At 40.2% G+C, this 20,104-nt stretch overlaps 1 protein-coding gene across 1 annotated transcript in view; it reads right to left on the bottom strand.

Moving 5' to 3' along the window:
• Positions 1-20,104, bottom strand: part of LOC113682719 (CCR4-NOT transcription complex subunit 1) — a 36,635-nt gene that overhangs the window by 2,086 nt on the left and 14,445 nt on the right. Inside the window, exons 18-54 of the mRNA XM_027199882.2 lie at positions 19,760-19,882; positions 19,215-19,363; positions 18,935-19,088; positions 18,385-18,847; positions 18,011-18,198; positions 17,765-17,889; positions 17,524-17,634; positions 16,919-17,054; positions 15,802-16,027; positions 14,764-14,930; positions 13,869-14,048; positions 12,497-12,613; positions 12,086-12,136; positions 11,143-11,280; positions 10,592-10,648; positions 9,890-9,977; positions 9,295-9,446; positions 8,748-8,888; positions 8,286-8,441; positions 7,776-7,916; positions 7,366-7,470; positions 6,990-7,142; positions 6,191-6,376; positions 5,825-5,973; positions 5,347-5,455; positions 4,856-4,951; positions 4,590-4,654; positions 4,260-4,440; positions 4,001-4,093; positions 3,677-3,781; positions 3,005-3,136; positions 2,750-2,913; positions 2,443-2,560; positions 1,944-2,045; positions 867-1,040; positions 337-420; positions 174-242 (exon numbers count right to left, since the gene is read on the bottom strand). Of these exons, the coding sequence (XP_027055683.2) occupies positions 174-242; positions 337-420; positions 867-1,040; positions 1,944-2,045; positions 2,443-2,560; positions 2,750-2,913; positions 3,005-3,136; positions 3,677-3,781; positions 4,001-4,093; positions 4,260-4,440; positions 4,590-4,654; positions 4,856-4,951; positions 5,347-5,455; positions 5,825-5,973; positions 6,191-6,376; positions 6,990-7,142; positions 7,366-7,470; positions 7,776-7,916; positions 8,286-8,441; positions 8,748-8,888; positions 9,295-9,446; positions 9,890-9,977; positions 10,592-10,648; positions 11,143-11,280; positions 12,086-12,136; positions 12,497-12,613; positions 13,869-14,048; positions 14,764-14,930; positions 15,802-16,027; positions 16,919-17,054; positions 17,524-17,634; positions 17,765-17,889; positions 18,011-18,198; positions 18,385-18,847; positions 18,935-19,088; positions 19,215-19,363; positions 19,760-19,882 (5,148 nt within the window). The remainder of the gene's footprint in view (positions 1-173; positions 243-336; positions 421-866; positions 1,041-1,943; positions 2,046-2,442; positions 2,561-2,749; positions 2,914-3,004; positions 3,137-3,676; positions 3,782-4,000; positions 4,094-4,259; positions 4,441-4,589; positions 4,655-4,855; positions 4,952-5,346; positions 5,456-5,824; positions 5,974-6,190; positions 6,377-6,989; positions 7,143-7,365; positions 7,471-7,775; positions 7,917-8,285; positions 8,442-8,747; positions 8,889-9,294; positions 9,447-9,889; positions 9,978-10,591; positions 10,649-11,142; positions 11,281-12,085; positions 12,137-12,496; positions 12,614-13,868; positions 14,049-14,763; positions 14,931-15,801; positions 16,028-16,918; positions 17,055-17,523; positions 17,635-17,764; positions 17,890-18,010; positions 18,199-18,384; positions 18,848-18,934; positions 19,089-19,214; positions 19,364-19,759; positions 19,883-20,104) is intronic.

Genomic DNA, 20,104 nt, shown 5'->3' with positions numbered 1-20,104 from the left:
CCTTTTACAGGTCGTTACTACAGCTTCTTAAAAAACCGCGGTGACTTTGCCTCTAAGTCATAATAAACATTGCTTTCATTGCGATGTCCTTCCTAACCTCCCAAGGATCTTTTCTTTTTCTTTTTACACCGTCATGAATAAAATCATAAAAAATCGAAAGAAACAGACATTACCTGCAAATGCGTTCTGAGTTCCGTCAGGAAGGTTACTGGAGCACGTGTCTTCAGATACGAATCTAAATCCTGTACAGAAACAAAAAAAGAAATATCGAGCTTAGCTAAAATTCTTTAAGTTCTGTCGGATATTAGATCAGGCAGACTTCCCAGTCTATTTTACCTTTTTGAAGTTCGCAGGCTGGATAGCAGAGGCAAAGTTTGTCAGGATACGTGGCGAATGAGCGATGTCAGTCAGCAAATCAACCTGTGTTCGTATAATCGGAGGGAAAGAATTAACAAGAACTTTTGCCTGTGAACCAGAATTTCAGACAATGTGAAAAATGGAGATATCATTAGGAATCGAAAGCAATCCGCTAGTTCACATGTGTTATTTCAGTAAGCTCTGTGATTTGTCTGAAGAGCACAGTTCCCTAGTATTTCCTTCAAGTTCTCATAAGCTCCTTGTAGTATTTTCTTATGCCCTGATTGGCTGATTGATTGCTTTGCTTTTGGAATAGCCCTCCATTCAGTGCGTGCAAATCTAGTGACCACTTTAGTAGCTTTACTTAACACACACAACCATGCGCCCTTTCCACACTGGTCTGTTAGAAAGCAAAAACGAAACAAAACAAAACAAAATAAAAAAAAAACTGCCATATAAAGATAATACCCAATCTGCGCCAGTTTTCCAAATTAAATTAGAGAAGTTACCTTCAAATTTGGCGTGAAGGGGTCTGGGAGTCTCATGTTCCGAGGGAAAGCACTAAGGATAAGATTCCTCATCTGAATACAGTTGGGAGGAATGACGTCACAGAAACTGAAGTGGTAATCACATAGGAACTCTGGGAAGTCATGAAGCAGGACCAACAACACGCGTAGTGTACCCTAAAAATAAAAATGCAGAGAACATCAACGACACGTTACCTAAAACAAACTGTACCTGAAATCAATCAACATTACAAGAAACTGATTTTATCGCCTACATCTAAAGAATACTGTTTCCACAAACACTGTATTTGTTTGGCGAAAATCCTCAGATAATTCGAGCGGAAATCCAAATATAAGTATGTTTTGAACTGAAACGTTACCTAAACCAAACTTTTAACCATTTTAACTACTGCTTCACTATTTTTGATTTGGGGGACGTAGGAAGATAAATTCGAAGTCTTAGACGACAGCGGGGCCTACGAGCGTGTCAAATTACAATCAACGAGTAAAAATATTCAACGATACTTCGCACCAAAACGTCTAATAAGTTATTTATTATCCAACGGCTTTTTGTTGCCAAGTCTTTCTCAAAAGACGAGAAAAGCAAAGCGGATAGAGAAGCGTAGCGCGTGCAGCCGACTGGTTCAACAGGTCTTTTACGGTACAAAATAACCAATATCCTGCTATATTCGGCAATATCACAGGATATTTGCACTCTATTCGCGCGTTATTTGTACTCTGCTTTGTACAGTTGGATAATAGAAAAAAAAAAAAAAGAAAAAATCTTTTGACCTCGGTGGGAATCGAACCCACGACCGTTCGATTCCCACCGAGGTCAAAAGATTTTTTCTTTGCCTCGTGTGGTTCCCTGTTTCCCTTTATTAGGGCTAACGCCCTGTGAGTTATTCATGGGTTTAAGTAGCACTTTAATTTACACTTCAGAGTTAATTCTCTGTTTCACCATTTGTTCAGTATTAAGGTTTTCCGTAACAAACCATCCATGAAAGTAAACTTTTTTGAAAAGAAAAAAAGAACAAAAAAGTTTCACAAAATCGAAGCTCTACAGCTGTCTCTGCCAACCTTATAAAGCAAGTGAGTCTGTTTAGCTAACTCAGCGTTCCTCAGGAATGGAGCCAAAAACTTGAAAAGATCGATTAGCAGCTGTTGAAACAAAACCCAGCCCTAGAAACAAATAAACGAACAAAAATTTCAATACACATTCCCAAGCGCTATCAAAAAATCGCGTATAGATGGTTCATGGTGAGAAAAGGGTGACAATGTTAACATCACCTTAGTTACTCAAGTGTCTCTTACGTTTTCTTCTTACGAGTTTAAAATCTGGTAAAACGAAGATTGTTGATAACACGACAACAGGTTTTTATTCAGCATCGGGTTAAATAAAGTATTAATCCAATGATATATCACTGCCCAAACATGGTATGAATTGCAGAACCTCAAAACAACTTGTTGGATAACTTAGTTTCAACGATTTGTTTTCCTCTCATCTTGCCTAGAGCGTGCTGTGTAATGCACGATTTCTGAACACGTTGAATCAAACTCGCTTTCTGATCCAACTTACCTTCTGCTGCGGTGTGTTTAGAAGCAGCTTGGACATCAGGAGGCGATGCGATATGAGCTCAAGCCAGGCGTATGCGAACCCTGATGCACGGGATGGCCGGAGGGCATGGAACACAGTGCTAATATAAACAATTTCTTAGATGTTTAGATCTTTTATTATTAACGTGAAATTTAGCAAAAAAGTCCCGTACTCATGCACACCTAGAAGTAATAATCGTGATTAATAGATGATAGACTCTAAATCATGATTCGGGACAAATGGTTTAACTCACTCCAGCCATTCACTTCAGAGGTGAAAAAATGCTTACCTAAAAGTTTGCAGGACCTGGAAATTTATAGCTTCCAGGATGGGTTCGGGTTGGTTTAGCTCTACAAGCAGCATTATAAAGATTCTGTGATAAGGCAGCTGTTGAAACTCCGTGTGACGAATCTCATGATCTTGGAATAACACCGTAGCGACTGTGCCAAGGACCTATTAAGACAGGTACATCATTACGAGATTTGATCATGACTACAGTAAAATCAACTGAGAACTACAAGTTGTTAAAGCAACAGTGACTCACTCTGCTGAGGAGGTTAATCTTGGTCACATTGTTGGAGGCATCTCCTGAGTGACGCACTAGGAGCGCTATCAAACGACAGTAAGCATCCAGGGTGTTGTGACACTTGGCCCTCGCCATGGTGGGGCTGTTGGGCTGAAATTGGGAAAGGAAAGTAACGAGTTAGGGGTACTGTTAAACCCAACGCTACTGAAAACTACATTCGGCACTGCGCAGTGTTTTTTCTTTAAGTCTTATAATGTGGATGATACACTTTTCAAACCTATAACCATTGGATTGAAAGAAGCTAGTCATGTTATTGCACCGAAAGACAGGATGATTCTGTTTCGGTAGAAAATAGCCTTTTGAAAGATTTCTGAACAACCTTGACACTTACTGAACGGTACTGCTATGCAGAGAGGGCAAAGAGCAGGTTCAATCTCACGAAGTTCGGAGGGCAAACAACTTCTTCACGCGCACTTTAAAACAACACATTTTCCAGATTGCATTAATTTTGTTTTACTCCGCTTTGTTATTTTTCTAGAGAACTCGCAGCGACCTCTCAACCATATCAGATGCAAAATCTTGAGCCAATTAGGGATCATTTACTCTTTACGGTGTTGATCTTTGTTGTGATTGGTTGGAGTGCTTACTATAGTTCTGGCTCAGTACGAAAGGAAATAATAAGGAGCTTACATGATCTCCCAAAGCTCTGTATGTCACCTCCACACACAACTCAGTACTGATCCGGAAAAACCTTGTGATCAGATCATCAGTTCTTAGAATGCCTTGCTGATGAAGCTACAATAAATAAATACAGAAGCAGCTGTTAGACACTGAATTCTCCTGGTATTTTCACTTTATTTTCTCTACCTATTCAATAATTTTGGTAGTTTCGAGACAGGACTAACTTAAGGTATTTCCCTTTTTAAAACGATAAAATATTAATCACAACAAATGATGTCTACCATTTTCCGTTGACCACAAAACAAATCACACAACAAAGACGAAAGGACTGACCAGGGCAACGAATGTTGAGAAGGCCTTCTCACTTTCCTTCCCTGCTCCGGGCTGGTGGCAAAGCCGCACCCATTCTCGTAACAAGTACTCCACCTGAAAATCAAGATGCGGCTTAATAACACCAAGAGAACATAAAAAACGACACTCAATCCTGTGGTCATCTTCATAAAATCATACGAAACAAAATTAATTTCATCATCATGGTCCTCACTGGTTTCAATTCATCACTAGCACAGCTATATAACAATAACTCTGTTACCTTTTCGTGCAGACCAGGTGGATCCTCGTAACCATGGAAATTGGAGCTCACACCCGATGACACACTCGAGGTCAAAGATGTAGGCCCTCCAGGTGCCTTGTTGTCACCCATTTCGTGGTGCCCTCCGCCGACAGACTGGGAAGGAGGGCCATTGTGTGAGGCTTCCAACAAAGAGGACAAGCTGGAAGATTGTTTAAAGAAAAGAAAATAACAATATTAGGCATTAGGGAGCAGTTCGATTCGAGTGTCGAGAGTATAGCAGGATGTAGTGGATTCTTCTAGAGTGAAACAATTTGATAGGCGACCTTCAACAGATAATAAGAAACGTACCCTTCATTATTCTGCCTGCTGTGAGCTATCCTCGTTAGAGCTTCAATTGTGTGATAAAGATCATTCTACAATTAAAAGAGACAATACAAATATCACATAAAATTATAGCTATTGTAAGAGATGATATTTAATACCGAAAGCCTAGCATATCTTGCTCAGCCGCATTTTCCGTTTTTTCCCACGTCATCAAATCTTAAAACATCGACTTAGATGACATAAATGTTTGTTAATGTGTATTGATACTTCGCACTTAAAACCGCCTTTACCTCTGTGACATGTGGACTGTGCTTCTCATCGGAAACGTATTTAGCAAGCTGAATAGCAAAGTGAAGTGCCTGCAGATTGTGACCATTGTCAATACACTAGAAACGAAACAAACAAACAAAAACCGTTAAGTCAAATAAAAGGAAATAATAATCACAAAATTGAACTTGAAATTTTAACAAATTCAATTGGGCGCCATACGTCATCCGGGATTGCATGGGTGTTCTTTGCTCTGCGATTGGTTGAAACTACTCAAGCTACACTCTCCACCAATCAGATGCGAAACCAAAACCAACCGCAACTAAGTCATTCGCGATTTCCCGCACTTCTGGTAGTTTGATTGTTTTTACAATGAATTATAATCGGCTCTGTTAAGCTTTTCCTTGTTCCGTTTGGCAATCACAATATAATTAGTTTTAGGCCCACAGTACTTAATCGAAATACACTCAAGTGGAAATCGATCTATGTAGATGACCACACATAGCTAACACACCTGAACAAGATGAAGATCAAACTCTCTCATATTGATCAAGTGGCTACGGATCAAAATGTCAATGGCGTCTACATTAAACTTCAAGTCAGGTGGACAATCACACACGAACCTGGAAAAAATTTTAGAAAAAGCAAAATTAGATGTCATGGCACCATGTCAAGCCATGGTATTCAATCCCGAGGTTTTTAAGGGCGAAAAAAAAAATTAAATCAGCCAACTTTTCCCACCCTATCTAAATACTAAATCTCTTAACTGGTAGCTATAAATTTATTTGATTGTTCTAAAGGAAAACTGGTGTTTTATCCTAACATTCCCTACTATCCTTGTCTTGACAGTGTTGTCTACATGTATGAAAACCTATCTGCCCATGAAACACCAACTTGAAGACACCACCTCGTAGTAAAGGTAGTGTAAATTGGAAAAAATCACTTTTTACGTGGAATGGAAAACAACGTTATGAACGGTTCCTGTTACTAACTTGGTCACGTGACGGGCGGTCCACATGGGTCCGTATCCTCTGGGGTCCTGTAGTCCTCTAAGTACTATCAGGTGACAATCACGATATCTTAGAGACAACTCTGCATCAGTGGCTAATGGTGCAACTCCTTCAAGAAGACCCTCTACAGCCTAACACAAAGCAAACGAAAATTAGCCGGTTTTGTGTACACGTAGTTTCAACCCCAAAAGAGGTCGTAGGACTACCGGTAAGTGGGGCAAAGCAATAAGCAGCTCGAGCCTCCACTGTATGTCCAGGTGGTCATTTATATCATGTTGAAGCGTGTCCTGTTATTAAAAGTGACGGCATCTAATCTGACCACATAAAACGATGTTTGACTCCACAAACCTTGTGTAACAGCCTCAGAGCAGTCATGTTGTCTCTTGAAATTCGCGCCTGCACTACAGCGTCCAGCAGGCTGTGTATAGTGACGACATGCTGATTGGTGGGCGGAGCGATGATGGCGTGCAGATGTTGTTCGATTTCTGCTGCACACTTACCGAGAATCTGTACCACCTCCTCAGGCATAAAGGCCTGGTGAAAAAACAAATGACAAAAAAATTAATAACAACAATTAGCCTCATATACATAAGTAACCTCTTCATCCATAGGAAAATTGAAGTGTACTGCTCCTGAAACTTGACAGGAACAGATGGTAACAAAAGCTGCCCCGTTGGGAGCCCAGAGAACTCCCCAAATTGTGGCTAGCCAGCCGCCAGATAAAGTAATCCTCATATGGCTAACAAATCTGTGCAACCCAGCCTGCCTTGAGTCACCTTTCAGGCAATCATCAATACTGCATAAATAATCGGTGGACAACAAGAATACAGGGAGGGACGTTTCAGTCAATAGCTACCAAAGCGCTCGAGGATGGTAAAAAAACAACCGCCTCAAAATCCTCTCGCCAAGAGCGCATTGAACCTGCCACAACGGAGTTTGGGAGTAATCAATACTTTCACAGAACAACTTTCGGTTTAAGCAGCGACGAGTTTAGTTGAACTTGTCACTTCAATTCTAAAACAATTACCCAATCGTCCATGCTTGAGTATCAACCACAATGAGGTACTAGAATTGCTCCACACAACTTTGAAACCATCTTTACTTGAACAATTAAAATCTCTGAATCCAAAAAAATTTTCCAACCCACCTCAGCATTGCCGAGTATTCCATGTTCGTACTGGACAGGTTTCGGCAGAGGTGGAGTGGAGATGGCTTCGCCTGCAGCTGGAGGTTGGAATCCAGGAATACTTCGTGCAAACTCTTCATACACAGCTGTTTGACTGGCGTTTACTCCACCAACCTGACACGGATAAGCATCCACAAGTTACAAGAAGGTGTCGCGTGCATTTTAACTCTTTGGATGAAAATTGTATCGAGATTTCTCCGAGATATTCGGCTTAACCAGTTGGTAACTCACATTCCAATTTCATTTCATACACAAGGTATTAATCTGCTCTGCGAACTCAAAGTGGTTTGGAGGCTTGAAACGAGGATTACAGACAGCACTATCCAATTACGCTTACCTTCAGTCGAATCTGTTCAGGCATGCGCTCTGCCTGATATGTTAAAACCACTGGATCACAGTACCGCCGTCCCTCACTACGAGCATGGCGACGAACGTCAAACTCCTGCAAAACACATTAATCCATGTAAAACAACTTGGTGGTCAACAGAAAAACCGCCCTTATATCAATCAATCAGACACAAAACCAAAGCGAATCCGGTGCTTAGTCACGCATATTTTTAAACCTTTAAGCAGTTTACTACAATCCATTTTAATTCTCATTGGTTCCTTGTAATGTTCGCCTTTGTAATCTCTGGCCACATTCGATTGCCTCAGTTTTGTTTTTATCGAGGCTCAATCGAAGTGCGTTCTACAGAGCGTATTGTACAGTACATATTAGAAATCAGAGTCTACAACCACACTCCTTACTGTAGTGAGACGTTTGTCCATCTCAGGTAAAGCTTTCTCTACCGCTGTCTTCTGAATGAATGCACACGCCAGTTCTGTGTTCTCCTCACTGATGACAGATGCAGCTTGTTCAATCAATTCCTTTTGCTGCTGGTTAGCACCCTGAAGTCAAAGATTTTGTTACAACATTTTACACAACGTATTCCCTCCGGAATGGACTCCCCTGAATTGACCTTTCTCCTAAATAGATCTCTTTCAGATTATTAAACCCTAGTTTATGTCTTATTTTGGGGATGATGGTTTTGGCTCTAAAGTACTGCTTCCATGCTTTTTTGACGTCCTAAGGGTTATTTCAGTGATATATAGATAAAAAAGACAAACAAACAAGAAAACTTTGAGGCACAAGATTTGCTAACCCTGTGTTCCTCCAGGGATTTTCGAAATTTGAGTGATGATAACTAACAGAATGTAGTCTATACAAAGGATCTAATCGCTCAACGTGATTTTGCTCGATTTAATTATCATACTCACTCTCAGAGCAGCCTGGAAGTTCGATCTAAGATTGTTATTGATGCTAATAAGGAGCGGTTCCCTACACGTGATCAGAGCCATGCCTGCTGTCATGAAGCGGACCATGTGATGGGCGGCGGCTCTCATTCGGGACTCTTCCGGATCCAAGGCAAAATCCTTTGGAGAGAAAAAAATCCAATTACCAAGACGACGCAAAAACCTGCTAAAGAATTAGACCACGAGCATTCCCTCCTTTTCGGCGAAGTTCCTCGCGCGAATCAGAAAAAATAAACCGTGAAATAATAAAATGATGTTGGTGCGCCGCGGGGGCCCCCTCCAAGAGTGAAAGGGGGGGGGGAAGGGGGGCGAATCAGTGATCTTTCTTGACTCGCACGACAGACTCCGCCGAAAAGGGGAACTGCTCGTAGTCTATAACAGGATCGAAAACTCAAACAATACCGTCCACTGCACACCGAAACCCACCTTCTTCACTATCATCTCAGCTGTGGTAAGGCAAATCTTAATGGATCTCTCCACCACTGGATGAACAAGCTCTTGCACGGCTCTCTCAATAGCTGGACGTACAAACTGTTTAAGATGTGGGTGCTGCTGGAACAGTGGGATCTGGTGGCAGAGAAAAATTGACGCTAAGAAACACATAGTGGTCCGCTCGTTCGTGCTCTCGTTCGTTTGCTCCTTTGTTTAAATATTATAATCATGGCAATGCGATTAAACATCCACAAATCTTCTTGTAATACACTCATGCTACACATCACTGGTTGTGAAAATCGAGACATTTTGCCGAAATCTTTTAATCTAATCATCTGAAATCAACCCAAAAGTTCTCAATGCTAAGCCAGTAGCATCCTTTTTGTTCCAGACAGTTCGAACACGCTAAATATGACTATTATACTCTTCTTCAGCACTCTTATCAAGGCCTTAGACCTTTATGATGACATTGAAGTACTGTAAGTAAGAGAATATTTCAAATCAGCGGATTTTAGCTCTCACGTCTTGGACGATGACATACCTGCGTGTTAACCTGAATGTGTGGTGCCAGCCCTGCGAGTGAGGCTACATTAATCTCCTGATATGAATACTGAGGGGGTGGAGGTGCCACAGGAGGCTGTCCTTGTTGAGATGAACCTGTGGGGGTGGGCGTAGAACTGCTACTAGCCGCAGCTAATTGGAGACAAGGATGAAATACAACGAAACAATCATTACTTCAGCTGGAAAAATATGGTTAGTGTGAACTCTTCTAGATGTAGATGCGGTGTAATTTTCGCTAAACCCGAGGAAACAATAAAACAACAAACTGGCAGCGCATTGTGGAATGAGTAATTAAAAACAAACAAAAATTGCGCGCAGCCAAGCCTAAGGGTATATTGCAGGTTAAAAAAAAAGCACATCCGTCGTTAACGCTTTAGATGAGGGCAGATTCATTTTTCATACTCGCGTTTCTTCGCTTAAAATGCGAAAATTAGGACAGTATTCTACTCTTAAAAGCCTCTTGGCAAAAAATTATCGAAGGACTGTCAAAGTGTTGAAATAATTCCAACATGTTGCACTTAGAATCAAAAGAAATTCATGAATGATGAGAAGTTGTATATAATTTAAGCACTTACGCTGTTTGTCTTTCTCTGGAGAAGACAACTGGTGAGGGATGTGCTTCAGTTTTTCAGGATCCTTGAGCAGCTCTGAAGCTTTAATTTCCTTGGAAAAAAAAAAGAAAACTTAATAACGACAAAAAGATGAAACATCTGATAAAGAATTATTCACAGACTACTACTTCATTTTAAGTCCAAAACTTCGTTCGTTACCTAAGTAGCACTGTGATTATCATAAATGACCATGACGCCCGGCACGTATCAGAGATCTGAGGAAGAGCCACAGGCGCACAGAATGTTGCGAGCTTAAGGTTCGTAATTTGGAGCTCAAGGTCAGCCTTTGCCGTGTCACGGTAACGATAAATTCTCGTTTGATATCATCATGTGGTTTTCGGTTTCCTAGCGACTATAGCCTCCGTACAGTGACGTCTATTCATTGGTGTAAACAAAGGGCTACCCTTCAACCCTTCAACCCCACGGATGACATCTTGGCGGCTCGGCTTTGGTGCATTTAATCTTTCTTTTAACTCAGTTCATATCTGTACATATTTTTAAATTAAATAAGTGACCTTACGGCTCGGCTGGTGAGGCGTTAAGGTACAAACATTCTTGTGCATCTGGTTGAGCAATGCGGGAGACAAAATTGGGGAACATTAATGTAACAGCTACGATGACACTTGTTCCTTGGACATGGTAAGGGTTCACTGAGACATGTCTTACCTTCATCTCAATGGATAGCGTGTTGCAAAGGACTTCTACTTCAAATTTAAGATTCAGCTACAATAAGGGAAAAAGAGAAAAGTTTACGAAAGCAAAGAATGGTACAATACTTCATGAATATATCATGTGCATTATTAAGGACAAAAGGTTTGAATATATGGAGAGAAGGGTTGAAAATGAGAGAGAGGAGGCGAGAAGATTTGGCAAGGAGGAGGAGAAGGAAGGCGGATAAAGAAGGAATGAGAGGAAATGAGGGGGAAACGAGGAAGACGAAAGAAGGAGCAAAAAACACGGAAGGACCACGGAAAGGGAATAATTTATACCAAAGATATTAAAGAGCGTTAAAAGGGCAGTTTTGAAAAACGAGCGACTTCTGAAAGGTCCGTGCAGCTGCTCTAAAATATTGCGATTTTTATCAACTTTAAAAACCAACACTACGGACAAGAGATCGGCTCCCTGCTCCAGCGAAAAATACTCTTAATCCACGACTGAACCGTATGCCTCTGTCCAGAACGTCCGTCCGTCCGTCTCTAACTCCTATAATTACTCACCTTCAAGTCAGGTACTTGATGCAGCTCAACCAACACTGACATGATGGCCATCACCCACGGGTTGGGCGGCCTAAACACTCTACTCTTGGCTGAGGATTCTATGATTTTCGCCACAAATGGAACAACATAGAGCATTTCCTTTTATGGAGTAAGCGAACAAACAAAACCTGGTAAGCACTGATTCACATTTGACCAGCGGTTACTCTCCGTTACTTGATTCTTGAGGGCAAAATAACAACGAACGGGTCAACACTAACTCCAGTACCACAGGGCTTGAAATTACTTTTTTTTCTGATAGCCACTTGGCTCCTAAATTCTCCAAAGTGGTAGCCAATTCAAAAAAAGTTGGTCGCCATTTTCAAAGACAAACAAACCCTTTTTTTACGCTGTCATCGTTCTAGAAATTAAGTTAGGGAAAAGATCTTTAACGTGCTACAAAGTGGACAATAGAATGGATAATATGCAACGTTCAAACAACCTAAATCCATCCTAAATCTAGTTACCGATCGAGATGCATGTGCTGCGTTTTGGAAACAAACTTAATGAGGAAGCTTGCCGCGGATTTATCTTTGCAAATCTTTTTAATTTACTATATCTCTAGGTAAAGTTATGATGAAATATTCTAGTCGCCAATTTGACGACTAATTTTCAGGATTTGGTCGCCATAGTAAAAAATTTAGTCGCATTGGCGCCTGTATTAGGCGCAATTTCACGCCCTGTCAAGACGAATTACCGCATGGCTCCAAAACCAATAGTCTTGTCTCATTCCCAATGATATAATCCAGGTGTCTTACGTTCATTTATCTGGACTCAAAGTGTGCTACCCAGAGTAAGAATTAGATACTTACGTTTCATGACGTAGGTTATTTAGCAGCACTTTCGCGGAAAAAATTACCTCACATTTCAAAAAAAATAATACAAAATAATTCTCCAATCGGCATACCTGCTGTCCTTTAAAGTACGCTTCGATAATCAACGACTTTACATCAAGATCCTGACAAAAACAAAACGATCAAAATGACGGTTTTAGCCCTTAAAACCCTATGACCTCATGTGCAAATAGGTGGCAAATAAGTGTAATAAATGCTTTTTAATAAACGTTACTACTTTACTCCGATAATGACGTCCTCTCAGGTTGCTGACACATCTGCCACTCACCCTGAGATGAATCCTTTTCAGGACAACACGAACGTTGACACACGAACGTTAACCAATCACCACATACTTTTTTAAGTTTTTATTCTTCATATTTTAGATAGCTACCACAGACAAAAGAAATACAAAAGATTTCGACCGAATTTCACCAGATAAAGTCAACAACAACTGTAGAGTCAAGCTATCACTTGAACAGTACCTTCATTAGTATAGGTTTGTTTCTGGCCAAGGTCTGGAGTCCCAACCAGTGGCCGAGGTTCTTTAGCAACGATCGGTCAGAGAAGTTTGCCGGGACTTTGTCGGACTGTAGAAGCACCTAAAGAAGTTTGTGTAAATAGTATAAGTATTATCAAAACGGGTCGTAACACTTAAACCTTCAGCGTCTGTTATCTTAACATTTTCACTTTAAGGATCTAAGTAACATTTTTCTGCACTGTCTGCTGTACATTTCACGTAATTTCAGTTCAGAGAATTCGGTGTTAAATCAGAAATTAATCCCCCAGTGAGATTTTTCTAAACCGTCTCATTACCTTCTTTCTTGAAACGCGTTTATACAGTTGACCGAAAAATCTTTTTGGCCACCTCTAGTAGTCAAAAGAGTTGGGGAAATAAATCCTGCAGATAGCTACTTATGTTGGCCAATACCTAGTGAGTTATCATGGCTACTAGTTGTTGTATTTTCAACGACAAATGCCTGATAAATTGCTGTAGCTTTACTAAGCAGTTGTTCAGCAAGTCTCAAAATAAGTTAACTCGAAAGTTTATTTTTATCCCTTGTTCCGAGTTAGATGTACGCTTGGTTGTGAAATCACAATCACAACTGTATTAAACCATTTCTTACACATTTTAAAGTTCAATAAAAAGATCTCGCTTACAAAATTACTTTCTTAACGAAATACTTTGTGCGCTAGGTTCACGCAAAAAGCAATCAACCGTTAACCCGTGAACCCCTTAGAGTGACTAGTATCTTAACTTCTCCCTACACCATTACCCCTGAATCTCACATTTATCTTAACTTCTCCCTACACCATTACCCCTGAATCTCACATTTATCTTAACTTCTCCCTACACCATTACCCCTGAATCTCACATTTATCTTAACTTCTCCCTACACCATTACCCCTGAATCTCACATTTATCTTAACTTCTCCCTACACCATTACCCCTGAATCCCACATTTATCTTAACTTCTCCCTACACCATTACCCCCTGAATCTCACATTTATCTTAACTTCTCCCTACACCATTACCCCTGAATCCCACATTTATCTTAACTTCTCCCTACACCATTACCCCTGAATCCCACATTTATCTTAACTTCTCCCTACACCATTACCCCTGAATCCCACATTTATCTTAACTTCTCCCTACACCATTACCCCTGAATCCCACATTTACGTATTGAGAATAAAGGAAATAATCACCACCTAAAAAAAAATCCTAAATAAACGAATTCTCCTAGTCAGTACCTTAAGAATTGTATGGAAAACAGTAAGGGGAATATGCATACTGATGTAAGGATGCGATAGAACGTGAAGAGTCAAACAGTCTATGATTTCATAGCTACACACCTTGATGTTTCTGTATGTTTCCTTAAGCACTTCCTTTGAAAAGTTTGTAATGTCGAGTGATTCCATAAACTCCAAGTACAGCTGATGGAAATTAGGTTCAATGCTGGCTCTCTTCATCACCAAGTATTGTGATACCCACAAAGTGTACTCATTCTGGACAAGATTTTTCATTTCTTCAGCCTTGGAAGGAAATACACGCGAAAGTAAATCAAACGAAGACCCGTAGAGATAAGAAATCGCGTGAACGTGTATACCTTTCGTGATATATGTCAGAAGTTTTCAAATAACGTAAACTTTCAAAACATCTTGAGGAACAATAACAAAGAAATGCACGAGCAGTTCATGCCATTCTGTGTATCAGGGTGTTTACGATTGAGTGTTGTATAATCAAAAGCAAAGTGTCTAAAAAAGACCTCTCAGAAAGAAGAAAAATAACTTTAAGAGCCAATGAGTACACAGAGTAAAAACCTTAAGCCTGAAGCGCATGTCTCTGGTCTCTCTGATTGGTTGAGAGAGTGGCGGAAGTTTTCAGGACCAATGATAGGAAAAAAGTAAAGCAAATCCTATATAATCCAGGATTACTTTGCACAGTCAATTGAAAACTGCTCTATATTCGCTACAGATCACTTGCTGAAGCTAGTTTGGACTTTCTCGGTGCAAGCTACTTCATTCAGTTTTGAAAGATTTGGGAAATCTTTACCTTTTAATTGCAGCGATCAGTTTCCACCAAGAATGTGATAGACAAACCAAGCTAAATGTCCTTTTATTCATTATTCAGTAATCTATATTTTTAAAGCCATCTTTAGGTGATAAAATTTTTCAGAGTGACTGTGAAGTCTGTGAAATTTATTAGAACTAATTTATACCGAATAACAAGGAAAATCATCACACTAACCTTCTGTGACAGAGTGGCTTGGGAGATATTGTTGAAGATAAAATGTACTTTATCTTGAATATTTTCTGGTGGTTGAACTATTTCACTCGATTCCGTAGCACCCAGTAAGGTATCAATATTGTTTGCAGTGGCAATGGATGGTTCCTTGCCTCGAACGGGAGATGCAGCTAAAATCAAATAAATCCATGAATCAGTAACGTTATTCATTGCCGTCGTCCCTGTTTTTAACTCTTAACACCTTGAAATCAATAGAAATATTCTCCACTCTGTTCTCCATAAATTTTCCGAGGTACTCACAATGAGAGTTAATTTCAAAATCAAGAGCCTCTTTAGTCGATGATCATTTCCATTATTCTCGCGACTTTGATTTTGATTCAGAGGTGATATTGTAAGGAGAAATTAGATGCTGGTCACTCTCAGGGGTCAAACGATTAATAAAAGAACTGTTGTACTCTACTGAAACGATGAGGATGATGAAAAACATAGTAATGTGCATCTAAACAGCCTGTTAGTTCATCCAATAAGGTTTTTTTTAACCGATTCAAATCAGTATCTACCCCTCCCTTATCCATACGTGGATTTGGCACGTATCCTGCTTATTGTGGCAACAATCTGCTTGTTAAAGTCATTCAGTATTCGGGCATTTTACTCTGTTATATGCATAATGTCACGCATGACTGGTATGTGAAAATGGAATATCACAACGGTTATTTCGTTTCATGGCAGATCGACATTTTCCGTCGGATCAAGAAAACTGTTATGTAAAATTTGCCCTCTTTGACTCAAGAAACAACTTCCTTTTTGGAAAATGAAAGGAGAAAAAACTCTCAATCCAGATGAAGAAAAGTGATAATCAGACCAGCGTGTATGCGTTTACGGGTTAAACCTCATAATAAGATAAGCAATCGCATTCAATGTCATAAATGATGGCGACTAAAATTTTACATCTGGCGGACATTTCACGATTTTAGGTTAACCAAGTTTGGATTTGATAAAAGTTGAGCTCGGGACTCTATATCGGGATGACAGAAGCCATACCTGATGTTGTCACTGGTTTAGAAGGCGACGATACAGCAGTGTTCGTTGAAGAGACAGAGGGGACCAGAGGTAATGATGGCACTGGTCCTGAACCTAACGGGATGGAGGGAATGGAAGGACCAAGTGGAACCGGTCTGGTGACTGCTGTGCTGGTGAAGGTCGAGGTACCTGATACACTGGTCAGAGTTGGAGTAGCTCGGTTGAGCAATCTTGACGCCAAAGGGTCCTTGGGAGATTAAAAGAAACAACGTTAAGGTCCAAATAAGGATTCTCGGATCAAGAGGAAACAAGGTCTGCTAAATGAAGTAATTTGGTATTATCAACTTAGTTGATCACGTAAATTGGCCTCCGTAAAGAGTTTAAAAGCTGACGTTTCGAGCGTTAGCTCTTCGTAAGAGCAGTTAAATGGGTCTCATGAAGGGTTAACGCTCGAAACGTCAGCTTTCAACTCAGTTGATAATACTAAATTACCCAGTTATACTCTACCACCGACGCAGCACCACAGTTTCTTTAGAAACTTACCCCTTTATTCAGCTAAATGAAGACCAATTTAGGCGTTATTTTGAAAACTTGAATGATAAAAACTCCATAAATTGCAGTATTACTGGGTGGTGCGACAGCGAATTTGTCCACGTTATGAACATAAGCGCAAAAGTGCGGTGCGAGTTTTATGCACTTGAATCGTATAATATTGATACAATACCGAACTACTGCATACACTCAAAGAGAGACTTAGCTCTTGAAAAGAAAAATTTGAATATATGAAACTTCTGTCTAGAGACACATTGAAATATTTTTCTCATCAAAACTTACCTAGAAGTTTGAGAAAAAGTGAAATCAACTTTGAACAAAGAAGTTGGTTAACACATTAGGCACAATCCAGAATTCGCAGGTTCTTTTTCTCTCTCCCTCGAAACTCACAATATTTCAGCCCTTACCCATTAAAAAAAAGTTGTTTCACACCAAATTTTCCCAGGAGGTTCCAAGAATCGAAATTCCATAATAACTATTCACACAAGACTTGACGTGCACCTCAACATTAGGATTTAGTCAGGGTAGACAAAAAGCAAAGCGCTAAAACATATAGAATATTTTATTTTATGTTGCTGCCACTTACCTGTACATTTCTGCTCCCCATTGGTGGCTCTCTGGATTGCTGTCCATACTCAATGTACTCTATTAACGTGGGCGGGAATTCCATAAAATGCGGGATTGATGCAAGATGCTGGCAGTAGTGCGGGTAGTCTTTGAGCCTGTTTGACAACAAAGAACCTTCATTATCGCCTCTACAACACTTCACAAGAAAAATGTTAAGGGAAAGATCAGCTCCAAATATTTATTTCAATTTTCCCCTCCACTAATAACAAAGTAAGAAAAGGGAAAGAAACTCTCCTAAATTGTAATTCTACGTTTTCAGACATCCTTATGACATTTGCGATAACCAAAGCGAAACCAGAAAAGTAAGATGTGAGCTGCCATCTTGGTTGAAGTCTATACAATCACTGAGTTGCTTTCAATATGACGACGTACGAAATTGGACATTTTGACGCGTAAAACAAAATTTCTGAATGGGGGTTTTGTCGCTTTTTGGAATTTCATTCACCGTGTTCAGTGGTTAATTTTAACATACACTCTTTGAAAGCAGATAAAAAACACTAAACAGTTTCCAGAATGTACTTTTCCTAACCACTACTAAGATTAAAAGCATCTAGAATAGTACACCTTGTCTTGAATCTATCGAGCCCAGCTATTCCAAACATGTACATTTTTGAGCCAAACGGTTTCCTCAAGGCCTCCAGGACATAACGCAAAGCAATTCCAAGGGCCATGTACCTGAAAGATAGGGACGTTATACTTTCCATATTCAAACCTACAGATTTATTTGATTAATCATCGACCATAATATCAGCTACAGTAATTTGAACCTGAAAAAAAAATAAGATGGCTACTACTATTGACTTACGTTACAAGTCCCTGCTCAATTATTCCCCCAAACAAGCAAGCAGTTGTGTGAAGCTCTTTGTCTGGATACTGAGGAAAGAATCTGTACTCTTCAAACAAATTGCGAAGCATGCAGAGAAAAATATCCTAAAAAGAGAACAGAAAAAGTGATCGTTATTGATTTTATTTAAATTTACTAGACAAAACCTTGCTATATATATAAAAATTTGACTGTCGCCCAAATTGTTCCGGGAATAACGGTACTCACCCTCTCTTTCTTGACAGGTGAATCTTTGAATTTCTTCAGCATTTCGAGCACCTCATCAATGCTGATGGTAGGATTCGGGGGATGATTGTAAATTCTCTGAAAGTATGAGTTCGCCTCATCCTCTACTTCTTTTGTGAAGGACTGATCCATACCTGGCCACACTTGAGCAACATCTGCTGTGGAAGCAGCTGACAATCACAAAAAGAGGAAATGTGAGAAGGTTGAACTTTTTTTAACCACAAAAACAACATTTTCTTGATTTCAGGCTATTCCCTCGACAACACTGAGTAGCAAGGGAGGAGTCCAAGCCGTAAGTGGTGCTTGGTGCTTGATAGTAACAAAGATTTGAGGCTGCTCGATGCACTCACTCTCACCTTGTCGTAATTTGTCTGCCTGATTTCTTGACTGAGAGAGGAGAGCACTTTGCTGTTGCTGTTGTTGTTGCTGTAGTAAAGAGCCCCCAAGCTGTTTCTGGATTCCAAGGCCTACTAAGAGCCTGGCATCCAGTGCTGATCCACCAATAGACTGTCCTAGCCCACCTGCTTGATGAAGCTGCGACAACAGGGGATTCTGCGAAGAGCTGAAACTTGGGGATTGTAGCCCTGAGCTCGATGTTGCTGGTGTTGTAAGAGGAAGCTGTCCAAGCTGAGACTGTGGCTTTTGTACTGCCTGGGGCAGACCTGTGCTCATGCTACCAACAGCTCCAAGGCTGCTTGTGGGTCCGAGTACAGAACCAGTGAGGGGGTGGGGTGGGAATGATGGTAACTGGGTAGTGGGTGTGGCTGGGGTTGTAGGGAGAGGTGACTGAGGGATGTTGAGCCCTGTCAGAGGGTCAAGCTAAAAACAAACACACAGAAACAAATAATAAGTAATAATTAGAAAAAGGATCGTGCATGAGATTGATATTCAAAGTCTCCATTCTACCTGGCCAGAAAGGTTTGGAGGTAGTCCTGCATCCAAGCTTCCTTGTCTCTTGAATGGAATTCCAACCACAGCAGCACTAGGTCGCGCCTTCACCAGGGGACCATGGTTAGTCAACATCTGACTGATGGTTTCTGCAAGTTCTGGAGGTGCTTGACTATAAAATTCAAGCAATTTCCATTTAGCCTTGGTGACCTTAACAAAGAACGCATCATTTCCTGTACAATATAACCCTCACCATATGTTCTCAGAGACGAATGATAGTGTGCTTTCAAACACTGACCTTAAAAATGCCTGGAGGCATGAAAGCATGGTAACCACTGTCTCCTGAGGAAGCTGAGCACTCTTTGGAAGTTCCTTGTCAATGGTAACCCCAAGCAAAGAGGGACAGCGACGTCTCAAGAAAACAATACATGACTGAGCAAATTCCTCCTGAAATGATCCACAAAAAAATGAGGTTACAACACAATCTAGCAAAAATATTGATCAGTGAATGGTATAAGGGAAGGAGTAAAACTTGATTCTGTAGTGTGACTATCTGAGTAAGGTTTCTACAAAAAGAGATAAATTTAATTTTATCAAGTGAATTGATAATGTAGTTGGCCACCATAAAGAGTTTCTGAAGCTGATATTTGGAGCATTATCCCCATGTCAGCTTTAGAAACTCTTAAAAGTGGCCAATTTAGCATTCAAAACAAATTGCTCTACAGAACAACAATCAACAAAACAAACATTTTCAGGGCTTCTCTAGCCCTAACAATCACACAATATCATTTAGAAGTAGACCTGTCTTGAAATTTCACATTACAGTAAGAAATTTTCCATCACCTTATGCTCTTTAAGTTTGTCTTTTAGCCACTTATCCAACTTAAGGTATTCTCGGCGTGATGCCAGAGCAGCAAGGTCAATTACAAACACAAATGGAGATCCATTCAGAAGCATGGACAGGGCCTGAAAGAAAATCAACAAATCATTCTGCCATTAATGCAAGAAAAAAGTAAGAAACTGTAAGCACATTCATTTATTTTGTTTTTAGATTTTATAATGAATGGTTGGACAATCTACCATATGCCATTGCCCAAGCAGCAAAACATGCCTCTGGACAGCTCTCATAGGGCCTGTGAGAAACATAAATGAGAGCCAAACTGGTACAGTGGCCAGAACAAAATGTTT

Source organism: Pocillopora damicornis, chromosome 3 (assembly GCF_964200805.1).
Source record: "Pocillopora damicornis chromosome 3, jaPocDami1.2, whole genome shotgun sequence".
Classification (NCBI taxonomy): domain Eukaryota; kingdom Metazoa; phylum Cnidaria; class Anthozoa; order Scleractinia; family Pocilloporidae; genus Pocillopora; species Pocillopora damicornis.
The sequence above is the reverse complement of the archived record's forward strand: the minus strand, read 5'-3'. Positions and strand labels throughout refer to the sequence as shown.